Source organism: Myotis daubentonii, chromosome 1, assembly GCF_963259705.1.
Source record: "Myotis daubentonii chromosome 1, mMyoDau2.1, whole genome shotgun sequence".
Classification (NCBI taxonomy): Eukaryota; Metazoa; Chordata; class Mammalia; order Chiroptera; family Vespertilionidae; genus Myotis; species Myotis daubentonii.
In genome coordinates this window covers 156540375-156562858 of record NC_081840.1, presented here as the reverse complement: position 1 = coordinate 156562858, position 22484 = coordinate 156540375, and the positions used below count along the sequence as shown (strand labels likewise).

At 39.0% G+C, this 22484-nt stretch overlaps 1 protein-coding gene across 5 annotated transcripts in view; it reads left to right on the top strand.

Annotated features, from left to right (window-relative positions):
- The first annotated feature begins 651 nt into the window (after positions 1–651).
- PRPF18 (pre-mRNA processing factor 18) overlaps positions 652–22484 on the top strand; it is a 36443-nt gene continuing 14610 nt past the window's right edge. The window contains exons 1-6 of one of the 5 annotated variants that reach the window (XM_059663582.1): positions 692–837; positions 5259–5386; positions 11939–12016; positions 12133–12159; positions 14698–14802; positions 17218–17331. In XM_059663582.1, coding sequence (XP_059519565.1) covers positions 5360–5386; positions 11939–12016; positions 12133–12159; positions 14698–14802; positions 17218–17331 — 351 coding nt within the window. In that variant the 5' untranslated portion in view covers positions 692–837; positions 5259–5359. Of the gene's footprint in view, positions 838–5258; positions 5387–11938; positions 12017–12132; positions 12160–14697; positions 14803–17217; positions 17332–22484 lie in introns of all 5 variants that reach the window. The other 4 variants (XM_059663564.1, XM_059663585.1, XM_059663575.1 and 1 more) reach the window with 4 other exon arrangements.

The window sequence follows — 22484 nt, the reverse complement described above, 5'->3', positions numbered from 1 at the left end:
GGGGCTGGGGAAGATTGCAGGTGGGAGGGGTGATGTGAGCCACAACAGAGGATAAGGGTCATTATGATCAGACTTTACCTGAGGGCTACACTTCCTAGTTCAGAATTTGCTCTCACATCTGTTCTGCTGTGATTTTTCACAGTATTCCTGTGAGGTAGTTAGGGTGGGAAAGACAAATTTACTTCTGAAAAAGATTTCAGTGGGTGTAATTGGTTAACTTTAGATGGACTTTAACAGGCTAGCAATGAACCCTGCTCTTTTATTTTATATTAATGAGCTGGAAATAGTGTTCAGATTTGTCCTCACTCTCTAGTACATTAATTTTGGCAAGCAGGTAACTTCAGAAACTCTGATATGAACCTCTGGTATAATAAGTAAGGATTTGGTCTTATTGAACATAACTGAGGTCTTCTGCTAGGAGGTTTTTGGGCCTGAACTAGCAGGTATAATATCACCATTAAAACGAAGCGGGTAGACGTCCGCACAATCCAGAAGACTTGTGTTGATTTGTGCGCCTCTAAGGGAACACTGCGGGCGCTTTGCCCAAGGGCGCCGCTAGGGGCCGCTCCTCCACGGCGGCTCCGTCAACGACGGGCGCCCTGGGTGCTCTCTCTCCGCCCGTCACTCACCTCAGCTTCCGCCGGAAGCGGCTGCTGTCAGTGAAGCGCTAGTGTTTGGGCTACAGTGTTTACGTGCACCGCAGCGCCCGGCCGGGTGAGGCTCGGCCGGAGGAGCCGGAGAGAGGGCCTCCAGCTTACACCGGGCGACGACATGGACGTTCTGAAGTCGGAGATCCTCCGGAAGCGGCAGCTGGTGGAGGACAGGAACCTGTTGGTGGTGAGGAGCCTGGGGTCGTGGCGCGGGGTGCGTAGGGGGGGCGGCCAGAGGGGCGCCCGGGAGTCGGGACTGGTACTGAGAGGGTTGCGGGAGGCCGGGGGTCAGCGAGAGCCTCCCCTTGGGCCCCCCTCCCTCCCCTGGTTCTCCCCTACACTCCCTACTCGGCAGCCTCAGGAGAAAGTGGAGGAGTGGCAGGAAAACCCAGGATTTTGGCAGACCCCCCCCCCCACACACACACATTTGCCCCTCCCTCCCGCGCAGGCTCTCAGCGCCTTACCGCACGCCCACCTGTCGGTGTTCCTCGGAATTCTGCCCCAGTTCGCCTGTCCCTCACCTGTATGGTGTTACTCAGGGTTTGTGCCCAGCTGAAGCCTGGAGGAAGGGCAGGCTCAGAATTAGTCTTTTTAAAGTATCTGATTCCTTCCGACTAGTAAAACCGGTTATTTGTTACATTTTCTATCCCCCCCGCCCGCAATACACATAGAAAGGTCGGTCTGTCGGTCAGCTCTTCACGGAAAGGGAGGCTAACACTGTTGGAGAAACAGGGGAGAAAGAGGAGGAAGATTAGGAACTTCCTTAAGTTGATCTCCATTACTTCGTTGCATAACAATAACTTAGATCATCGGTTCTCAAAGCTTTTGGTTTGAGGACCCCTTTACACTCTTCCAAATTAGTGAGGATCCCCAAAGGCTTTTGTTTTAGTGTCTATCGATATTTTACTGTATTACAAATGAAAACTGAGACGCTTTAAAGGTATTTATATGTTAATTCATTGATTATTTGAAAGTATTGGTTCAGAGTTATGCAGATCTTCCAGATGTTGATTACACCATATTTCATTACACCATATTTTTAAAATTACATTATTTAATATCAACAGGGACATCACGAGAAATTTCTTTATGTATTGGACCGCCGTCAAGCTCATGATGGCAGGTCTAAGATCTCCGCAATTTTATTTTTCACTTGAAAGCTGGAATTTTATCATAGGCAGCAAATACTATCAGTTGTTTCCCAGAAGTGGCAGGTTCACTTTTTGGAAGTTGAGTCTGAGTTAGTATAGTTTGTAGATATTCTTTCCTGTGAAAATGATATTCCACAATAAAAGCAGCGGGTTTAGCTTGCAGTTTAATCACGCAAGTGCTTTCTTGTCATACTTCCATAGAAAGGAGAAGTGCTTTAGGGATACTTGCCAAGGCACCTGGAGACTTACCATTGCCTTTCACCCTCAGTACAGATGACCACAGAAGGTACAGGGAAACAGTACCTTAGTATTGAAAATAGTTGACTTCACAGACTCTCAAAGGATCTTCAGGATCCCGGGGGTCTGAGGACCACACTTCGAGAATATCTGCTTAGGTCCTTGGATGGAATGTAGTATTAATATATATGATGTAGTGTAAGTTGGAATTGTTTGGTGGATGAAACTTTAAAAATACTTAGCAATATAGAGCTCCTTTAATAGAATATTATTTAGCAGATAGAAGGGGAAAGCTTACCCATATTTGTAACTTACTATCTTCAGAGGCCTTTTTCTTCAGGTAAGTGATTTGAGAGTATTTGAAAAAAGTAATTTAGATGTTGGAATGCATAGCTGGTTTTAGGAAAGCCGGGATGTTGAAATTTAAGTACTTTAGAGGGAAAATTGAATCACGAAAAGCTGAGCTCCCCCTCCTCCCCCCCAGGTTTATAATGCACGTATATGCATGATCAGGTAAGTGAGTGCTCTTGAATAATACAAGCATACCTCATTATCTTGTGTTTCACATTATTGCCCCCCACAGATGTTGCATCTTTTACAATGTAAGGTGAAGACCCTCCACCAGCAAAAAAGTTACAACTCGCTTTATTGCAGCACTCATTTTATTTCAGTGTTCTGGAACCTAACCAGCAGTATCTTCGAGGCGTGCCTGTATAAGGGACTATGTGTAACCAGACATCTTTTCTTGTATGCATGGGAATAGTCTTTTGATTTATAGCTGTGTAATTTATAACTGTATAGAAACTGTTACTATATAGCCTTTATCTTTCTGCATCATAGTGTCAGTAACTTTCATACTTTTTCACTGCTCCAGCCACAGTAAGAAATATTTTTTTAAAATATATTTTATTGATTTTTCACAGAGAGGAAGGGAAAGGGATAGAGAGTTAGAAACATCGATGAGAGAGAAACATTGATCAGCTGCCTCCTGCATACCCCCCACTGGGGATGTGCCTGCAACCAAGGTACATGCCCTTGACCGGAACCGAACCTGGGACCTTCCAGTCCATAGGCCGACGCTCTAGCCACTGAGCCAAACCAGCCAGGGCAAGAAATATTTTTTTATATTTTGTTCTGATATATATGAAAAAAGTTTCATGAGATAATTCTTACCTTAATCACATGTGATCCTATAATTTGTTTTATTATTTTAATCCATTCTGTTTCATTAAAAAAAAATGCTGATTGGAGATCACTGAATGGTTTTCATTGCCCTATCTTTAGCTGGAAAACACCTGTATTCTTGGTCATTTCAAGTGATGTCCTAGCTTTTTATTGTTAGTCTGACAGTTGAAATAGTAAACACCTTGTGACTGCCCCTTTGTTAAACTGCAGAAGCTCCTAAGATAAGCCTCCTAAGCCGCCTGTCACCTTCCTAAAACTCTGTCTGGTGTAACTACTGTGAGGTAATTGCTTGAATACCAATGCTTTGGAGCCCCGGGTTTGGTGAATCTGCACTTAATGCAACACCTCATTTATGTGGAAAACTAGGCCGTTGGGACATAATTAGAAGTTTCATTAGTTATTAGTTATGAAGATTTGTGTAGAATTATATTTATTGGATGTTTCTCATATGCATGATACTACACTCTGCCTCAGAGGATTAAAAATACAGTAATGCTTGATTCTTTAAAGACCATGCATGCATTCAATTTTACAGAAAAAAAGAAGCCAAAAGGCCAGAAATCTCTGCTCTTTTTCTCTGTTGAATAGAATGAGATATCAGTTACAGCTTGGGGTCAAAACTTCTACCTGCACATTGGATCCCAGCTCATCTTTTTTTGCATCATCAGGAACCTTAGTATTACTTATCCCCTTTCTTCCTGTATCTTTAGTCTGTCTACTGGTTTATCTCCATCAGCAATGAAACATAAAAATGTCTCTCCCATTTTTAAAAAGGTTTGTTGTTGTGTGTGTGTTTTTAAGCAGCATCCTTTTTCTTTATAGCCAATCTTTAAAAGAATATATATATTTTACATGATTTCAGAGAGGAAGAGAGAAGGAAAGAGAGAGATAGAAACATCAATGGTGAGAGAGAATCATTGATTGGATGTCTCCTGCCCGCCCCCCACTGGGAACCAAGCCTACAACCCAGGCATGGGCCCTGACCGGGAATCGAACCATGACCTCCTGGCTCATGGGTTGACGCTCAACCACTGAGTCACACCAGCTGGGCTATAGCCAAGCTGCTGCTGCTGCTGCTGCTCCCCCCCCCCCCCTTTCTTCTTTCTTCATTAATTTCAGAGAGGAAGGGAGAGGGAGAAAAAAATAGAAACATCAATGATGAGAGAGAATCATTGATCGATTGTCTCTTGCATGCCCCCTACTGGGGATGGAGCCCACAACCGGGCATGTGCCCTTGGCCGGAATCAAAGCTGGGACCCTTCAGTCCGCAGGCCGATGTTCTGTCCACTGAGCCAAACCTGCTAGGGCATAGCCAAGCTTCCTAAAATAAATTTTAATTCTCACTCATTCCTTCACCAGATACAAACTGGTTTCTGCCCCCACAGTGATACTGTGACAACAGTGACCTCCATTTTCCTGACTAACAACAGCATTTGACACACTTGGCTGGTCGTCCTCCTTCATTCTTCCCTTGGCATTTCCTCTGCCACAGCTTCCTATTTTTCCTTCGACCTATCAGGCTGCTTATTCTTGATCTTTTTGAAAGACTTCTTCTTTTTGTGTGTGTGTGTGTGTGTGTGATTTTTTTTGTCCCGTAAATGTGGGTTTTCTATAAAGTTCAGGCCTAGGCCACTTTCTCTCCACACTGAATATTCTCTTATATTAATTTTATAGCCACCTCTAGATTTCAGTTACCATCTATTTCAGGGTTTTTGAAATGCAGCCTTTGGATGGACTTCAGAATATCCATCAGCTTCTTGAAATTTTATAAAAAAATTAGCATGTAGTTATATAATATAAATGCCCCCTCTTTCCTTTCTCCTGTGTATGATATTATTAAAGGGATCTTTGACTCAAAAAGGTCAAGAACTAGTAATTTTTAAAAACAAAAAATAGAAGAAGAAAAAAACCTAGTAATTTCGATGCTGGTGAAAATCTCCATGCCATTACCTCCTGGCTCTACTGAACTTTTGAACTTTTTCAGTTCCTTGAACTTGCCTTTCCTCACACTTGTTTACCCCTTTACTTGCAACAGTCTTCTATGAGACATCCCTGAGAAAGGCAGCAGGAATTGATGGAGTACATTTGGAAGGGATTGGCTTTAACTAGGAGGATGGTTTCCCCTTCCATTCTGAAATGATGAAGGGATTGGTACAGATCCAGGTAAGGTTTGGTGCTGGGAGGAATTTGGAGAAATTCTTGTTTCATGGCTTTTCATTTCTTTGTAGATTGGCTTAGTCATTTGCTGAAAGTGAGGGGAGAAATGAAGGGATAAGAGGTTTGAGAGAATGGGTTATGATCAGTATAGACAATAGGACAGAAAACTGAACAGTGAATTACACCTGGATCAGTGAATCCCACTGAGGCCCAAGTGGGCTCCCTGCATTTATAAAGGCCCACTAGGTGCAGGTGGGGAGAATGCCAATAGGAAGAGTCTTCAAGGACAGTGTTCTCACTTACTGGTCTCAGGATCCCTTCACAGATTTTTTATTGATAGTTCTGGAGAACTTTTGTTTATGTAGGGTGTATTTATTGATAATGACTCTATTAGAAATTAAAACTGAGAAAATTAAAAATGTTTAGATATAGTCCATGTAGAAATACAATAGAAATCCATCATAAGTTAACATAAATAATACATTTTTATGAAAATTGACTATATTTTTCCAAAACAAAAGAAATTTAGAGAGAAGAGTGGTATATTTGACAATTTTGCAGATCTCTTTATCTCTGGCATATTAGAAGATAGTTGGATTCTCTTTCGTGTTTCTCCATTCAACCTGCTGCAATATGCTGTTTTTGTTCAATTATGTGATGAAATTTCATCCTCCTACAGATAAGTAATTGGAAAAGGGAGTATTTTAATAACCTTTTCACATAATTGTGGTTCTCCTTTAATATTACACCAAAAATAGACAAATGGTAAGTTTCTTAAAGATTAGTTAAGACTGGATTGTGACACATATCAATGACTTTTTGTATATAAAATCCACTGATATATTCTGCTCTACATCTGTTCTGATCTGTTCTGCTCATAGGTATTCTGCTTGTGCATGATTTTGTAACATCTTGCCTTTGTGACATGGTTTGCTGAGTTCAGCAGATCTTATAAATGTCGATATATTTCATTAGATGATATAAAATAAATCACGTTCACTAATACTATTTTTAGTTCATCAGAAAAACCGTTAAGTATTGGGAAACCATCAAGTTCACAGTGATGGATACATGTTTCCCACCATTCTAATTTTCGCTTGAAAGATGGAATTTTATCATAGATGATAAGTACTGTCATTGTTTTCCTTAAAGTGACTGACAGGCTTGCTTTGTTCAGTTTTAAGAAAATGTCTACTATGCAAGTCTGAATAATCAGTTGCACAAGTGCTTTTCTTTGAGACAATGATCCTACTTTATTACGTAGCAGAAGTGCTTTGTATGTTTCATATCTTATTATTTCATCATATCAAATATTTAAAGGCTATGTACTTAAGGGTTGAGATTTAGCAAAATTGTACTTTATCAAGACAAAAGAGAAACTGGCCTATTTTCCTGGCAGTGCTTGGTGGTGAGGAATACAGTGACCACTGCTACATAAATAAGGTCCTTAGCCTTTATGTATGCTCAGATTCCAGTAGTTTTCCTCACCATTGCTTTAGTACCATTAGTATAAGTGTGTGCACAGTGAAAAAATGGCACATAACATCTTAGTATTATTGTGAAAATAAATTTGACCTCACAGAAGCTCTGAAAAGATCTGGGGGACACCCAGAAGCCTGTGAACCACATTTTGAGAATTGATATTCTAGGCTTAAGATTTTGTTAGGTGTGTCAATGAAATTGAGACATGTAAGTAAAAGATATCATCCATATATATAAAACCCTAATATGCAAATATACCAAATGGCGAACAACCAAACAACTAGTCATTATGATGTGTGCTGACCACCACGGGGCACGCGTGGAACATGGTGGGCGTTGGCCATGGCAGGATGATGGAGCGGGTGAGCAGGGGCGCCAGACCAAGGCGGGGTGTTGGTTGCTGTCATCAGGGCAAACTTCTGGTGGTTACTGAAAATCCTTTGCTCTTGCGTGCCACAGTCCCGCCTGGTGCTTGCACATGCTGCCGACATTGGCCCTGCTCGCACCTGCTGCCAATGCCAGTCCCAATCGCTTGGCGCTGTCAGCAGATGCGAGCTATGGCTGCTGGCCCTGATCACCCCTGAGGGCTTCTCCACCTCCCCTTGCTCCTGAGGGGCGATCAGGGCAGCAGCTGTCACTCACACCCACTGACCGTGCTGGCCCTGCTTGCACCCGCTGCTGACGCCAGCCCCCATTGCTCTGTGCCATCAGTACATGGGAGTGGTGGCAGCAGGAGCAGGGGCCGCAGTGGGATGTGATGGGCAGGGGGTGGGTGGGGGTGCGGAGGATGGGCTGAGACCAGGGATCGAACCCGCAACCCGGGCATGTGCCCTGACTGAGAATCAAATCCACAGCAGCCTCACGGCCCACAGTTCCTTTCAAGGTGCACGAATTCATGCACTGGGCCCCTAGTAGTCATGGACTCTGGCCTGGAGGGTCCTTTTACTTTCTTCCTTTACATCTGCTCTTTTTGAGAGGATACCATATGTGTTTGTCAACTTATTTGAAATATGTAAATTACCTGCTACATACTCAAAAAGAGCAGTTTATGATGCTGAAATATCATTTGGGGGCCCTAACCGGTTTGGCTCAGTGGATAGAGCCATCGGCCTGTGGACTGAAGGGGGTCCCAGGTTTGATTCTGGTCAAGGGCATGTACCTTGGTTGCGGGCACATCCCCAGTAGGGGGTGTGCAAGAGGCAGCTGATCGATGTTTCTCTCTCATTGATGTTTCTATCTCTCTATCCCTCTCCCTTCCTCTCTAATCTTTCTAATCAATGCTCAGGTTTCTTACCTCTACTATGGGATTAATATTAGCTCTACCTTTTCATGATAGTTTTGATATTCAGATGATACCATTCTTTCCTTACCCCAGGTAATATCTTCTTCATCGTTAAATCTATAAAGCTGTGCTTGGTATGTGTAGATGTTTATTGAGTTTATGGACTTTAAGAAACTTTATTACAAAAGTTTTAAACATACACAAAAACATAATCATATAATGAGCCCCTGTCTACCCCTTCACCTAAAGATTGGTAACTCTAGAAAATAAGAATATGTTTTTATATAGCCCTGGCTGGTGTGGCTCATTTGGGTCATTGTCTCATGCACCAAAGGTTGGTGGATTTGATTCTCAGTCAGGGCACATGCCCGGGTTGCGGGTTCGATCCCTGGTTGGGGCACATGCAGAAGGCAACTGATCGATGCCCCTCAGTGCTTCTCTCCCTCTCTCTCCCTTCCTCTCTCTAAAGTCATTTAAAAAAATGTTTTTACATAAACAAAGTGCCACCTAAACAAAATTAAAATTAGGTCCTTAATATCATCAGGTACTCCTTTCACGTTCAAGTATCTCCTATTGAATTAAAATATGGGTATATATATCTTTTTATGGTTGGTTTGTTTGAATCAGACCCACACAAACTGCAGTCATTGCATTTGTTTATTATGACTCTTGGTTTCTTTTCATTGAGAACATTTTTATTCCCCCCAGTTCCACCCCTTCTTGATGCCATTAACTTGTTGGAGAAAGTGGGGCTAGTTTGTAAAAACTTTTCAGTGCTTCATTGTTTCCTTAGGTGTTATTTAGTTTTGTCTTTTATTCCCTACATTTCTGGTAAACTGGAAGTTAGACCTAAATATTTTATTAGATTCATATTTATCTTTTTGGCAAGAATACTGTATCTTACCAGATATCAAGCTATATTACAAAGCCACTGTTCTCAAAACTGCCTGGTACTGAACAGACATATAGACCAATGGAACAGAACAGAGAACCCAGAAATCAACCCAAGCCATTATGCTTAATTAATATTTGACATAGAAGGCAAGAGCATACAATGGAGTCAAGACAGTCTCTTTAGTAAATGGTGTTGGGAAAATTGGACAGAAACATGCAAAAAAAAAATGAAACTAGACCACCAACTTACACCACACACAAAAATAAACTCAAAATGGATAAAAGACTTACACATAATATGGGAAACCATAAAAATCTTAGAAGAATCATGGACAGCAAAATATCAGACATATCTCATAGCAATATATCTCCAAGGACAATGGAGAAAATAAACAAGTGGGACTACATCAAAATACAAAGCTTCTGCCCAGCAAAAGAAAATGGACAACAAAATGAAATGGAGCCCACTGTATGGAAGAACACATTTGCCAATGTTACATCTGATAAGGGGTTAATCTCCAAAATTTATAGGGAACTCATACAGCTTAACAAAAGGAAGATAAACAATCCAATAAAAAAATGGGCAAAGGACCTAAATACTAGACACTTTTTGAAAGTGGACATACAGAAGGCCAAGAGACATGAAAACATGCTCAAAGTCACTAATCAAGAGATACAAATCAAAATGACAATGAGATGCCATCTCACATCTGTCAGAATGGATATCCTCAACAAATCAACAAACGACAAGTGCTGGGGAGGATGTGGAGAAAAAGGAAACCCTCATATACTCTGGTGGGAATGCAGACTCTTGCAGTAACTGTGGAAAACAGTATGGAGTTTCCTCAAAAAATTAAAAATGAAACTCCTATTTGACTTAGCAATCCTACTTCTAGGAATATAGCCCAAGAAATCAGAAACACCAGTCAGAAAGGATATATGCACCCCTTTGTTCATAGCAGCACAATTTACAATAGCTAAAATTTGGAAACAGCCTAAGTACCCATCAGCAGATAAGTGGATTAAAAACCTGTGGTACATCTACACAATGAATACTACGCTGCTGTAAAAAGAAGGAACTCTTACCATTTGCAATAGCATGGATGGACCTGGAGAACATTATGCTAAATGAAATAAGCCAGTCGGAGGGAGATAAGCATCACATGATCTCACTCATTTGTGGAATATGATGAACAGCATAAACTGATGAATAGAAAGAGATCCAGAGACATAGAAGCATCGAACAGACCGTCAAACCTTAAAGGGAGGGCAGAAGAGGGGGTAAGAGATCAACCAAAGGTCTTGTATGCATGCATATAAGCATAACCAATGCACACAGACAATAGGGGGATGAGGGCCTGTGCTGGGCGGGGGGCGGGAATGGGCGGGGAGAGGTCAGTGGGGAAAAAGGAGTCATGTAATACTTTAAACAATAAAGAATTTTTTAAAAATGCTGTATCAGTGGTGCTGTATACTTTTATGTGTATCACATAGGGAGGTGCATAATGTTTTTTTTTTAAATATATTTTATTGATTTTTTCACAGAGGAAGGGAGAAGGGATAGAGAGCTAGAAACATCGATGAGAGAGAAACATCAATCAGCTGCCTCCTGCACACTCCCCACTGGGGATGTGCCCGCAACCAAGGAACATGCCCCTGACCAGAATCGAACCCGGGACCCCTGAGTCCGCAGGCCAACGCTCTATCCATTGAGCCAAACCAGTTGGGCATAATGTTTTCTTGATGTCAAATTTGATCAGTGGGTTCAAGTATTGGCAGACTGGTCTTTCCATTGTTCATCATCAGCCTTTCTTGTAATGGTCTTAGCATCCATTATGGTCATTGTCTGAGTGAATTGGCTTTGGATTATGAGGTGCTAAATACCTGAGGTAGTGTTGAGGTACTATTATAATTACTATTAATAAAGTAGGACAGTAGCTTTTAAAAAATGTTTTTATTGATTTTAGAGAGGGAGGAAGGGAGAGAGAAACATCAGTGTGAGAGAGAAACATCGATTGGCTGCCTCCTAACTGGGGTTCAAACCTGCACCCTGGCCCTGACCGGGAATCGAACCCGCCATCTTGTGGTGCATGGAACAACACTCAACCAACTGAGCCACACTGACCAAGGCAAGGCAGCGTCTTTGAGTCAAGTCATCAATGGAATAAGAGCTGTAGATAGTAACAAGCCTCCGAATTAGTGACTGTAGATTTAACAGCATGGATAGTTTTATATATAGTACTAGTGTAGGAAGAACTAATGTTTTTTTCCACCATTATAATAGATTTAGAGCTTGTCTCTTTTGACATCAAGTCATATTAAAACAAATGCCTTTAAACTGTCTTTAAATAAAAAGACTCTCTAAAACCATTCTATGCCTAGATTATTTTAAGAATTGATTAATTCAGTTTTAAGAATAATGAAATACAATTAATTGATATAGTAGGGTTTTTAGATGATGAAAAGAATTTGCACACACTCTTGGAACTCTCTTGGTAATGAGATGTAAGATGTTAGCTATAGATACCATAATTTCTGTTTGATTACTTCAGATGGAAAAAAAAAACCTAAAGCATTCTATATTATGTGGTTCATAATAAATACATTTGTAGAGATTATCACTGAACTCAAATATTGGGAAATTAAAAGTGTGAACATTTGGGAAATATTGTTTTCTCTTTGCTATTGGATATGCCTGTTAAAATGATACTGCAAGAAAAATATGTACTTCAAATTTAGAGGTTGAGTACAGGTGTTGTGTTCAGGAAATCAATATAATTTCTATGCAACCAAAAACCTTTACCATTTCTTGAAAAACTGAAGAGTGTTTTCAGGTTGTTGATTAGGGGACACTAAATTTTATGCAAGGATATTTTATTAACTCACTTCTTCTTCAATAGGAAAATAAAAAATATTTCAAGCGTAGTGAACTTGCAAAAAAAGAAGAGGAAGCATATTACGAAAGATGTGGCTACAAGGTATGAATCCCTGCTTTTATGTTACATTGTCTTATTTCTGAGTTTAAATTTATACAGCTGTTCTTAAAGTGACAAAATTATTGATCTCTGTTCAATTTATCAATGTTATACATTAGCCTATAAATGAGAAGCCATCTGGAGAGGTATGAATTTTTGTTTTTGTTTTTCTTTATTTTTTATCTTGAATTTAGGAAAATACATGCATGACTTTTGGCTTGAATGGTTTGGCCTTCTGTGGACAGCATGAAGTGGCTTGAGATCAAAGCTTGATTTTCTTTCTTTTTTTTTTTTTTTTAAATTAAGTCCTGGATCTGATGCTGCCTCATTTTCATCTCCCCACCACTCCCTCACTCCACCTCTCCCAATAAAAGTCTATTTTTAAAGGGCTAAAAACATTTTGTTCATTCAATAACAACGGTATTAGCAGTGGTATTTCTCCTGCTTTCTCATGAATATTTTAAACCAGTTTTTATGTTTACATTGTTAATAATTCCTTTTGGCCTAAGCACCTCTGCCTGAAATATATTGCCGTATAACATTTACATGCTTTTGTGTATAAGGAACCACATTTCAAACACTGCTCAGTCTATTGGATAGAAAATGTAATATTGAAATATTTGTTCAAAACAAATGAGTTGTCTGGAAGACTGTACATTTTAGAACCATGACTAAAATTATCTTTGATATTACCTAGTTGAATAACATTGGGGTTTTTTATTGGGAGGGGTTAAAGGTTATGTTTAAATTATTTTAAAAAGACTATATCTAGTTTAATAATTTTTAAACCAAATTTCAGAAGGCTCTCTTTTGCTAAATCATAAGTTTGAAATAACTTTTTGCTTGTGAAACATCAATATAAAATAATACTCTTGTGCATGTCATGTTAAAAGTTCTGGAAATTAATTTATCTGGCATAGCATTTCTAGAGGGATGCATGAATAATGCAAATGGTATGTATATGCATTTGGTTTTATTTTGTAGTGTTGGGAGAGAGCAAGTTTTAAAAATGTTATATTTCTGATAGGCTTCTTAATTATGAAAACTTATATTGGTATTTTGATATTTTCCATGAATATATTGATTTCGTTTGCTTCTAATTTAGGAAATTAAAATAATGTTTTGTGTTAGTAACCATTGGATACATATTCAGAAAGAATTCTCATCTTTTGCTTGCCCCAACATTGTCTAACTCCAATTTGATTTGGAATAAGAATTACTTACCCTGGATATAGTCTGCTGACTTGTTGTTTTCCAAGATCCCTAAATTTCAACCTTTCAACTTTTTGATAAGGTAGGAAAAGAATGTAAGACTATGGTGGCAGTTTTGCTTTGCTTAGGTTGCTTCAGTGATAGCGCAGTTCTTCCTTATTTACATAGAGAAAAGCACTGAAGCAAAATAATTACCGTAAAGGTACTGCTTGTAATGTCAAGTCCAGCTGCCATTCCTTAATTAAAACTACTTTTCATCCTAAGATTTTTTGAGAAATGACCTGTTTTTATGCTTACAAAGAAAGCAGAGGTTGTTCTTTCTTAAACATTTTTATTATTTCCTTCTTGGTAATAATGAAAATATTGCATGTATTATTTTATTCCTTTATATAAACTAGTTCCCATTTTTTTAAGGCTTGATGCTGATTTGGTTTGTGAAAATATGAAAGTTTAGTTTTTATCTCAATTTTCTGTTACACTTAATACTGATAAACGTAACTGTTAATCATAAACGATAGAATCATAAGTTATATAATTTTAACCTTTTAGCCTTTCTTAGTTGAATGAATTTTTCCTTAAAGTTGATCTTCTTTTGTGTTGTTGTTTTTTTCTTCTTTTGGCATTTTAGATTGGTCTTATGATCAGTTGGGAAACCATGTTTCAATATCTTTTTACAGACCACACAATGGGGCTTATAAATTGCTGAACTCAATTTTCCCAAACTGTGACTTGGGCGGCAGACTCAAGAAAATATATGAAGAGATTTTTTTCCCTGCAGGTTCATATCAACAAGAATGTTCACTCTTTTCTTTGTGTGGTATGAGTAGAGAGGTGCTGTTTTTCATTATTTTCTCACAAGGTTTGTAGCTCACTTTTGTGGAAAAGTTCTATGTAGCATTGGAAATTTTTCTACATGTCCAACAGTGATTTCTGTGCGCTTGGAATAATACCTTTCAAAAAGTAGGGGAGGAAAAAGCTGGCTCTTGAAGCTTCACGGGCTTCTGTTAGAAAGCAGTTCCTGTTTTTGACTTTCATTTTAAACCCAGAGTGAGAATCAGGCAGCCTTGTAGGATGATTTTCTCAAAGAGGAGAAGCAGGTTGATTTTTTTTTCCAAAAAACAAAGTAAAATTCTTTAGAGTTGAAGGAGAAAGTGAGTCTAAGTTTTAGCTCTTTTACGGCTTTGATTTTGGAAACCATTACACTTAATGTCACTTTTCTGTAGCAAGAATGCTGTCTCCGATGTGCATGCTTTCTATGTGTGCTGTCCCTGAAATGGACAAGTTTGATACTAGTAAACTCTTAAAAGCTGGATATTTACTATGAGCTCTTTCCTCGGAGGAACATTTAGACCTTCAATATTTAAAACATGTTTAACTGTCTTGAACATTTAATCTAATAGAATGACAAATACTAACTATATTTTAAAAGCTGAACTTCTTTTTTTTTTTTTTTTTTTTTGCTGTTAATATAGATACAGCCAAAAGAGGATGACCAGCAACCATTAACTTCATCGAATCCAGTATTAGAACTTGAACTGGCAGAGGAAAAATTACCAATGACCCTTTCTAGGCAAGAGGTAAGTTTATATATAGTTTCATGAAAAACAAAACAAAACAAAAAACACAACAAAAAACTCTGCAGAACATTTACATTAGTCTTTAGTTCTACCCAATAGTTTTTTGTCATTATTTCCCATATAAGATGACTTATTGAACACAGTTACTGTGCAGCTAGCCAGTTTTCTTCATGGGGTTCTACTAATAAATTACCTCTGCCTTTTTTTTTTTTTTTTTTTAAATCTTATTATTTTTTTTTACATGCCCTTGACCAGAATCGAACCTGGGACCCTTCAGTCCACAGGCCAACGCTCTATCCACTGAGCCAAACCAGTCAGGGCATCCTCTGCCTTTCTTGATACTATTATGTTAAAATTTTTAAAGTATCATTCTAAACTTTAAAAACCAAATACTGTATTTTTTGTTTGTTTTTTAAAAATATATATTTTTACTGATTTCAGAGAGGAAGGGAGAGGGAGAGAAAGACAGAAACATCAATGATGAGAGAGAATCATTGATTAGCTGCTTCCTGCACACCCCCTACTTGGGACTGGGGGGGATCGAGTCCACCACCCGGGCATGTGCCCGTGGCTGGAATCGAACCTGGAACCCTTCAGTCTGCAGTCCGGTGCTCTACCACTTAGCCAAACTGTATATATTCTAAATAATTATACTTAAATTATTTTAAATAATGTACTATTTTATAACTTTCTCTTAATACATCTTTCTAGGTCAAAAAATATATATGTATAATTTTTTATGACCATATACTTTCCCATATTTTTAAAGCCAGTTCTTTATTAATGGTCATTTAGATTACTTCAGCATTTCCCTCTTATGAATCATACTTAGAGGAATATCCTTCTATAAACATGATTGCATGCATAATAATGTATGATTATTTCCTTTGGAAAATCTTCTAGAAGTGTGATATTTGGAGTGTATGTACTAAAGATTAAAGTCTATGTACATTTCTAAGACTTTTGATACATACTACCAGAGGGTTCTGTCCTAGTTATACCAGTTTATACTCTCACTTGTAGTGTTTGCCCATACCCTGGTCATGATCAATTATCATTTTCTTTAAAAATATTTTTTAAGGATATTTATGTGATATAAAGAATTCAAACTATTCAGAAGGTACAAAACAAAAGTGAACTTTGAACAAAAGGAAACTTTCATAGATAAGGATGGCTAACTCTGGAAGCTGTCATGTGAAAATTAGAGGAAGGTATTTTGAATAATTAGCCTAAATACTTTTAAAAGAATTTATTGACCACAGCTCTAATTTTGAAAAGGAATTGAATATTCTCTGTGGTTCCATAAAATAGAGCTAAGATAAATCAATAGAAATTTAAGTGAGGTAGATTTTAGTTTATTTTGAGAAGCAAACATATCCAGAAATGGGGTGGGCTGTTTCATGAAGAGATGTGATTCCTGTCATTTGTCAGACAGTGACCTGACAGTTGTTTTGGGGAGTTAATTCAGCATTGATTAGAGAACGCGATAGATGACCTCTTAAGTTTCTTTTTAATATCAAGCTTCAGTTAATCCGTTGGGAGCCCTACCAGTGGTTTCTAAGTGTGTTCCCAGGTAAAGTTCTTGGTATTTTTTTTTTATTTGGATAAACTTATTATAATTTTTGTTTCTCCTTTTTGTGAACTATAGCATGTATATAGTGTATAAAACACATATGTTTAATACAATGGATAATTATTAAACACCTGTATAACTATCATCTAAGTCAAGAAATAGAGTAGTATTTTTTTAAAAAATATATTTTACTGATTTTTTACAGAGAGGAAGGGAGAGGGATAGAGAGTTAGAAACATTGATGAGAGAGAAACATCAATCAGCTGCCTCCCACACACCCCCCACTGGGGATGTGCCTGCAACCAAGGTACATGCCCTTGACCAGAATCTAACCTGGAACCCTTGAGTCTGCAGGCCAGTGCTCTATCCACTGAGCCAAACTAGTTAGGGAGAAATAGAGTAGTATTATCAGCCCTTCAAAAGCCCCGCATGTGCCCCATCCTGATCATACTCACTTTCTCTCCTAAGAGACAGTGTTTGGTTTAAAAGTAGTATTGCAATACTGACCTTGGCTGTGGTCATCAGCTGCATTATCAGCTGACTCCAAACTTTATTTTCCTTCTCAATATGAATATTATCACTTGCTACCATCTTAATGTTTTTTCTTATGTATTTGATTATGCAAATTGTGACTTTACTGAACCAGCCAAAAAACCTAACCCATTAGGACTGTTTAAGGTGTGACAATGACTCAGTATATTTGTTCATGGCAAATTAAAGAAAAAATAAACCTAACTTTTCCAACTGGCATTTCAAAATAAGTGTTTGGTTACCTAAAATAGGAATTGCTATTACTAACAACATAAGGAATTACTACTATCTTTTGATTTAAAAAACAATAGGTTATCAGAAGATTGAGAGAAAGAGGAGAACCAATCAGACTATTTGGAGAAACTGATTATGATGCTTTCCAGCGTTTAAGAAAAATAGAGATCCTGACACCAGAAGTTAATAAGGTAAGAAATCAGACCAAAGCTAGAAGAATATCACTGTATCACATAAACTAGAATAGTGTGGAGTTTGATGTCTGACCCATTGCATTATTAGAGGAAAAAATGAAAAAGTTGCCAGGTGACTGCTGGTGAATATAAGTTTAAAAAAGAATTTTTTAAGTACCTATCTTATGTTTGTTTAGTGCATTTTGACAAATACATTCAAGTTTGTAACCACCAACCTTGTGGACATTTTCATCACCCAAGGAAGTTCTCTAGCACCCCTTCTGGGCCAATCCCCTATCCTTCTTTTCTACTCATGGGCAACCACTTTATAAAATTCTATCACCATAGATTAATTTTGCTTGTTCTATTTCTTATAGATGAAGTCATAGTGCCTGGCTTCTTTTGATCAGCATTACATTTTTTAGATTCATCCATGTTATTGCGGTTATCAGTAGTCTGTTCCTTTTCATTGCTGATGGTATTCAGTCTTATGAATATACCATAATATGTTTTCAATATTGGGCTGTAATGAATGAAACTGCTCTGAACGTTCTTACACAAATCTTGTTTGAACCTATGTTATTTCTCATGGATAAATATGGAGAAGTGGAATTGCTGAATAGTAAGAGTAAATGTATGCTTAACATTTTAAGAAATGCCAAATATTTCCAAATGCCATCAGCATTTTTATTGTTTTTTAAATTTTAACCATTTTCTTATATGTGTAATAGTATCTCATTGTGGTTGTGTTCACATTCCCCTGATAACTAAAGATTATGAGCATCTTCTTGTGGACTTCTGTAGGCTATATTTTCCTCTGTGCAGTGTGTATTAAAATGTTTTGTTCATGTTTTAGTTAGGTTGTCTTTTTATTTTTGAATTGTAGAAGTTCTTCATTTATTCTGGATAGAAGTCCTTTGTGAGATACAGATATATATTTTGTGACTATTTTCTCCTACTCTATAGTTTACCTGTTCTCTTATTCGTTTCTTTTGTGGGGGAGAGTTTTAAATTTTGGTGAAGTCCACTTTATCAGCTTTTGGTTTTATGGTTATTGCTTTTGGTATTTTACTTAAGAAACCTTTGCCTGTCCTAAGGTCTTGAAGAAACAGTCTTCTGTATTTTTTTTTTTTTTAGCTTAACAGTTTTAGCTTTTACATTTAGAGTTCTGATATTGTTTTATGGCTCAGCATATGGTCTCTTTTGGTTAATATTCCATGGGCTTTTGAAAAGAGTGTGTTTTATTTTTTTATGCTTTGGGATAAATGTCATTTACAATAGTGTTGTTCAGAGATTCTGAGGCTTTATCATCTACTTGCTCTAGCAATTATTTAGAAACTGGTGTAGTTATTTATGGCTGTGTAACAAACCACCAAAAACTTAGTAGCTTAAAACAATTTATTATTATAAAATCTTTTCCAGTCATCTATGACTATCACAAATCATTCTGAAACCTAGTAACTTAAGATAATTTATTATCTCTCACAGTTCTGTGGTTTGATTGGGTAAGCTGGCAGTGTTTGGCTCAGGATCTTGCACGTGATTGCAGTTAGGTGAGTGGTTAAGATCATCTGAAGGCTCCACTGGATCAGTCTTCTAACTTAACATAAAACCTTTAAGGTTCATCCATCTTGTAGCATGTGTCAGAATTTCCTTTTTTTAAAATCCTCACCCGAGGATATTTTTTCCCATTGAAAGAGAGTAGAAGGGAGGAAGGTGGAGACCGAGAGAAAAAAAAACATGGATGTTCAGGAGAGACACATTGATTGATTGCCTCCTGCACATGCCCCGATTGGGGCTGGGGAGCAGACCCACAATCCAGGTACCTTGACCAGGAATCAAACCCACAACCCTTCAGTCTGTGGGCCAGTGCTCTAACCACTGAACAATTGGCCAGGGCAGAATTTCTTTTTTTTTTTTCCCCCCCTAAAAAAAGGCTGAGACATATTCCATTGTATAGAGGGAGAGAGACAGAAGGAGAGAAACATTGATGTGAGAAAGACTAATTGATTGGTTGCCTCCCACACATGCTTGACCAGGGCCAGAGATCAAGCTTGCAACCAAGGTATGTGCCCTTGACAGGAAAGGAACCCAGGACTCTTCAGTCCACGGGCTGACACTGTCCACTGAGCCAAACCGGCTAGGGCTGGAACAGTCTCTTTTACATTGGTAAAAACTTAAGTTTGAACAAGTTCTAAAGTTCTACATTTTTACTTCACCCAGCCCATGTTTTATGTTTTTGATGTCACACTTTACATCTTTTTATCTTGTGTATCCCTAAACTAATTACTGTAATTATAATTATTTTTATTGCTTTTGTCTTAACCTTCATACTAGCTTTGTACATGATTAATTCACTACCTACTCTGTATGTACCTTTACCAATGAGATTTATACATTCATATTGTTTTCTTATTAATTAGCTTTCTTTTCAGTTTAAAAAATCCCTTTAACAATTTCTTGTAAGGCCAGTTCAGTGGAGATGAACTTTAATTTTTGCTTTATTGGAAAACTCTTTATCTTTTCTTCAATTCTGAATTATAATTTTGCCAGGCAGAGTATTCTTGGTTGGAACTTTGTTTCTTTCAGTACTTTGAACATATTGTGCCATTGCCTTCTGGCCTGCAAAGTTCCTGCTGAAAAATCTGCTGATTGTCTTATGCATGTTTCATTGTATATAACAATTTTTTCCCCTCTTGCTCCTTTTAAGATCTCTACTTGTGTTTATTTTTTGACATTTTAATTATAATGTGTCTTGGTGTGGGTATGTTGAACTTTCTGAGGTATTGCCAACGGTTTCCCACAGCAGCTCCACCATTTTACATTTCCAGCAGTGCGAAGTGTCCCACTTATTTATATGCTAGTGTCAGAGCAGTGTCAGAGCCCGGCACGAGCTCTGGTGCTCTGAGTGGCTTTGAGTCCAAATATTCTTCTAAATTCTCCCATTTGACTATACCAGGGCTGGTTCTTCCTCGAACCCTGCCCACGGTACTAACTGTTGGGAACTTAGTCCAAGTTCCCCCTTTATCCTCTGCTCACTAGATAAAGGTGCTGGGTCTGAGCCCCGCTGCCTAGGGATGGACCTCCTTGAATGCCAGGTCTTAGATGGAGAAGCCATGAGAGGTTGTGGGTATATAAAAATGAGTCTTGGTTGCAGAAGCCAGTGGCCACACAGCCATCAGACAAGAATAGTCCTCACAGGAAAGTCCATACAGGCAGCCAGCCAGACACCAGCTGGTAGAAATCCCATAAAGCAGCATCAGTCTCTGTACCCACAGCTATTATCTGAGCAGCTGCATGCTGCCTCCTAGACTTACTGCCTCACATCATAGTGGTACCTGAGCTCTCTGGCTCAGCAGCGTCTCCTGTCTACTGCCCAGCTGCTTTCTCTAGCAGACTTCTTCACACACTCCATCCTAGCTGTTCTCTCTCCATACTCCAGCTTACTAGCTGGTCAGTAACTTACTTTTATACTATTTAGACAAAGAAGGCTTTGTGCCAATAGTTGGATCAATCATATTGGCTACTGAAGGGCACAGTGTACTGTCAGAGTGCTATGGCCTTGCACCGGCTCATGGTATCTTGGTCTGATTAGGATTCCCAGGCTCAGAGTCCTTGAACATCCCATTTAGGCTCATGCTCAGAGCGGCATTTGTCTATTCTGGTGTTTCCGCATTTTGTTATGCTTCCTTGGTGCACCCCCTAGTGGTCTTTGTTTGCAGTCTTATAGATAAATCTTGATTGTTGTAGCTAATTCCAGGGAGGGTTTGACCTCCAGGCCAAGTGGCTATGAGAATCAGCTGTGTCAGCAGTGAGAGAACTTCTGTCCTCTAGGGAGGTGCTAATCTAGCCTTTGCCTGAGGCTATCTGGCAAATGCCTCTGTGCAGGGCTTGGGCGGGGCGGGTCGCACAGGATCAACAGGGTGGGCCAGAGAGAGCAGTTATGGCGGCTCTCAGTCCTGTCCCCAGGGGCTCTGCCTCTCTGAGTCCCAGCACCCGCTGCAAAGCTGGGAGAGAAAGCTGCACTCGCTCTGACAGAAGCCAGACAGTCCCGCTTCTCCCGTTTGAGTCTGGGTCCCTAAAGACTCGCCTGTATCTGGAGCTCAGAGTCTGCGACTCCCTCCCGATTGAAAACAACAACCGCGCCCTCCGCCGCCAGCCCGCTCCTCGCACTCCGCACCTCAGAATTTGACTTCAGCACTGCGCCTCCTCTGAGTGTCCGTATGCGTTTCTCTTTCCTCCTAGTTGTAGGACTTCCACTCAGCCAGCGTTCCTGTGGTTCTGGGTGATGTCCCTTCCGTTTTTTGGTTTCACTTTTGAAGTAGTTGTTCAAAGCAGCAAACTCCGGCGTTAACCTATGCCGCCATCTTGGTTCTCCGTCTATTCTGGTGTATTGATTACAAGGCCTCTGTGCTCTCATCGGCCTTGACTATCTGGGGACCTGGCATGGTTCCCACACCTAGCCACCACTTGTTATTTTCTGGTTTGTTTGTTTGTTTATCATAGCCATCTTAATGGGTGTGAAGTGATATTTTATTGTGGTCTCTACTTACTGGTGATGTTGAGCATCTTTTCATTTGCTATGGGCCATTTGCATGTCTTGTTCAAGTCCTTTGCCCATTTTTAATCTTGTTGGTTGTTTTCTGTTTTTAAGTTGTAGGAGTTTCTATGTGTTCTGGATATCAATCCTTATCATATGATTTGCAAATATTTTCTCCCTTTCCTTGGGTTATCTTTTCATTCTATTAATAGTGACTTTGATGCATAAAACTTTTTAACTTTTCTATTTTTGTTGTAGTTGTTGCCTGTGCTTGTGCTCTTATATATAAGAAATCATTTCCAAATCCAATGTCATGAAGCTTTCCCCCTATGTTTTTCTAAGTGTTTTATAGCTTTAGCTCTTGGATTTAGGTTTTTGATCCCTTTTGAGTTAATTTTTATATATTGTGTAAGTTAAAGGTTCAGCTTAAAGCATTTCCTCCCTCCCTCCTTCTTTCTTTCTTTTCTTTTCTTTTCTTTTCTTTCCCTCCCTCCCTCCCTCCCTCCCTCCCTCCCTCCCTCCCTCCCTTCCTTCCTTCCTTCCTCTTTTTCTTCCTTCTTCCTTATTCCTTCTTTCTTCCCTTTCTTTCCCTCCCCTCCCCTCCCCTCCTCCCTCCCTCCCTCCCTCCCTC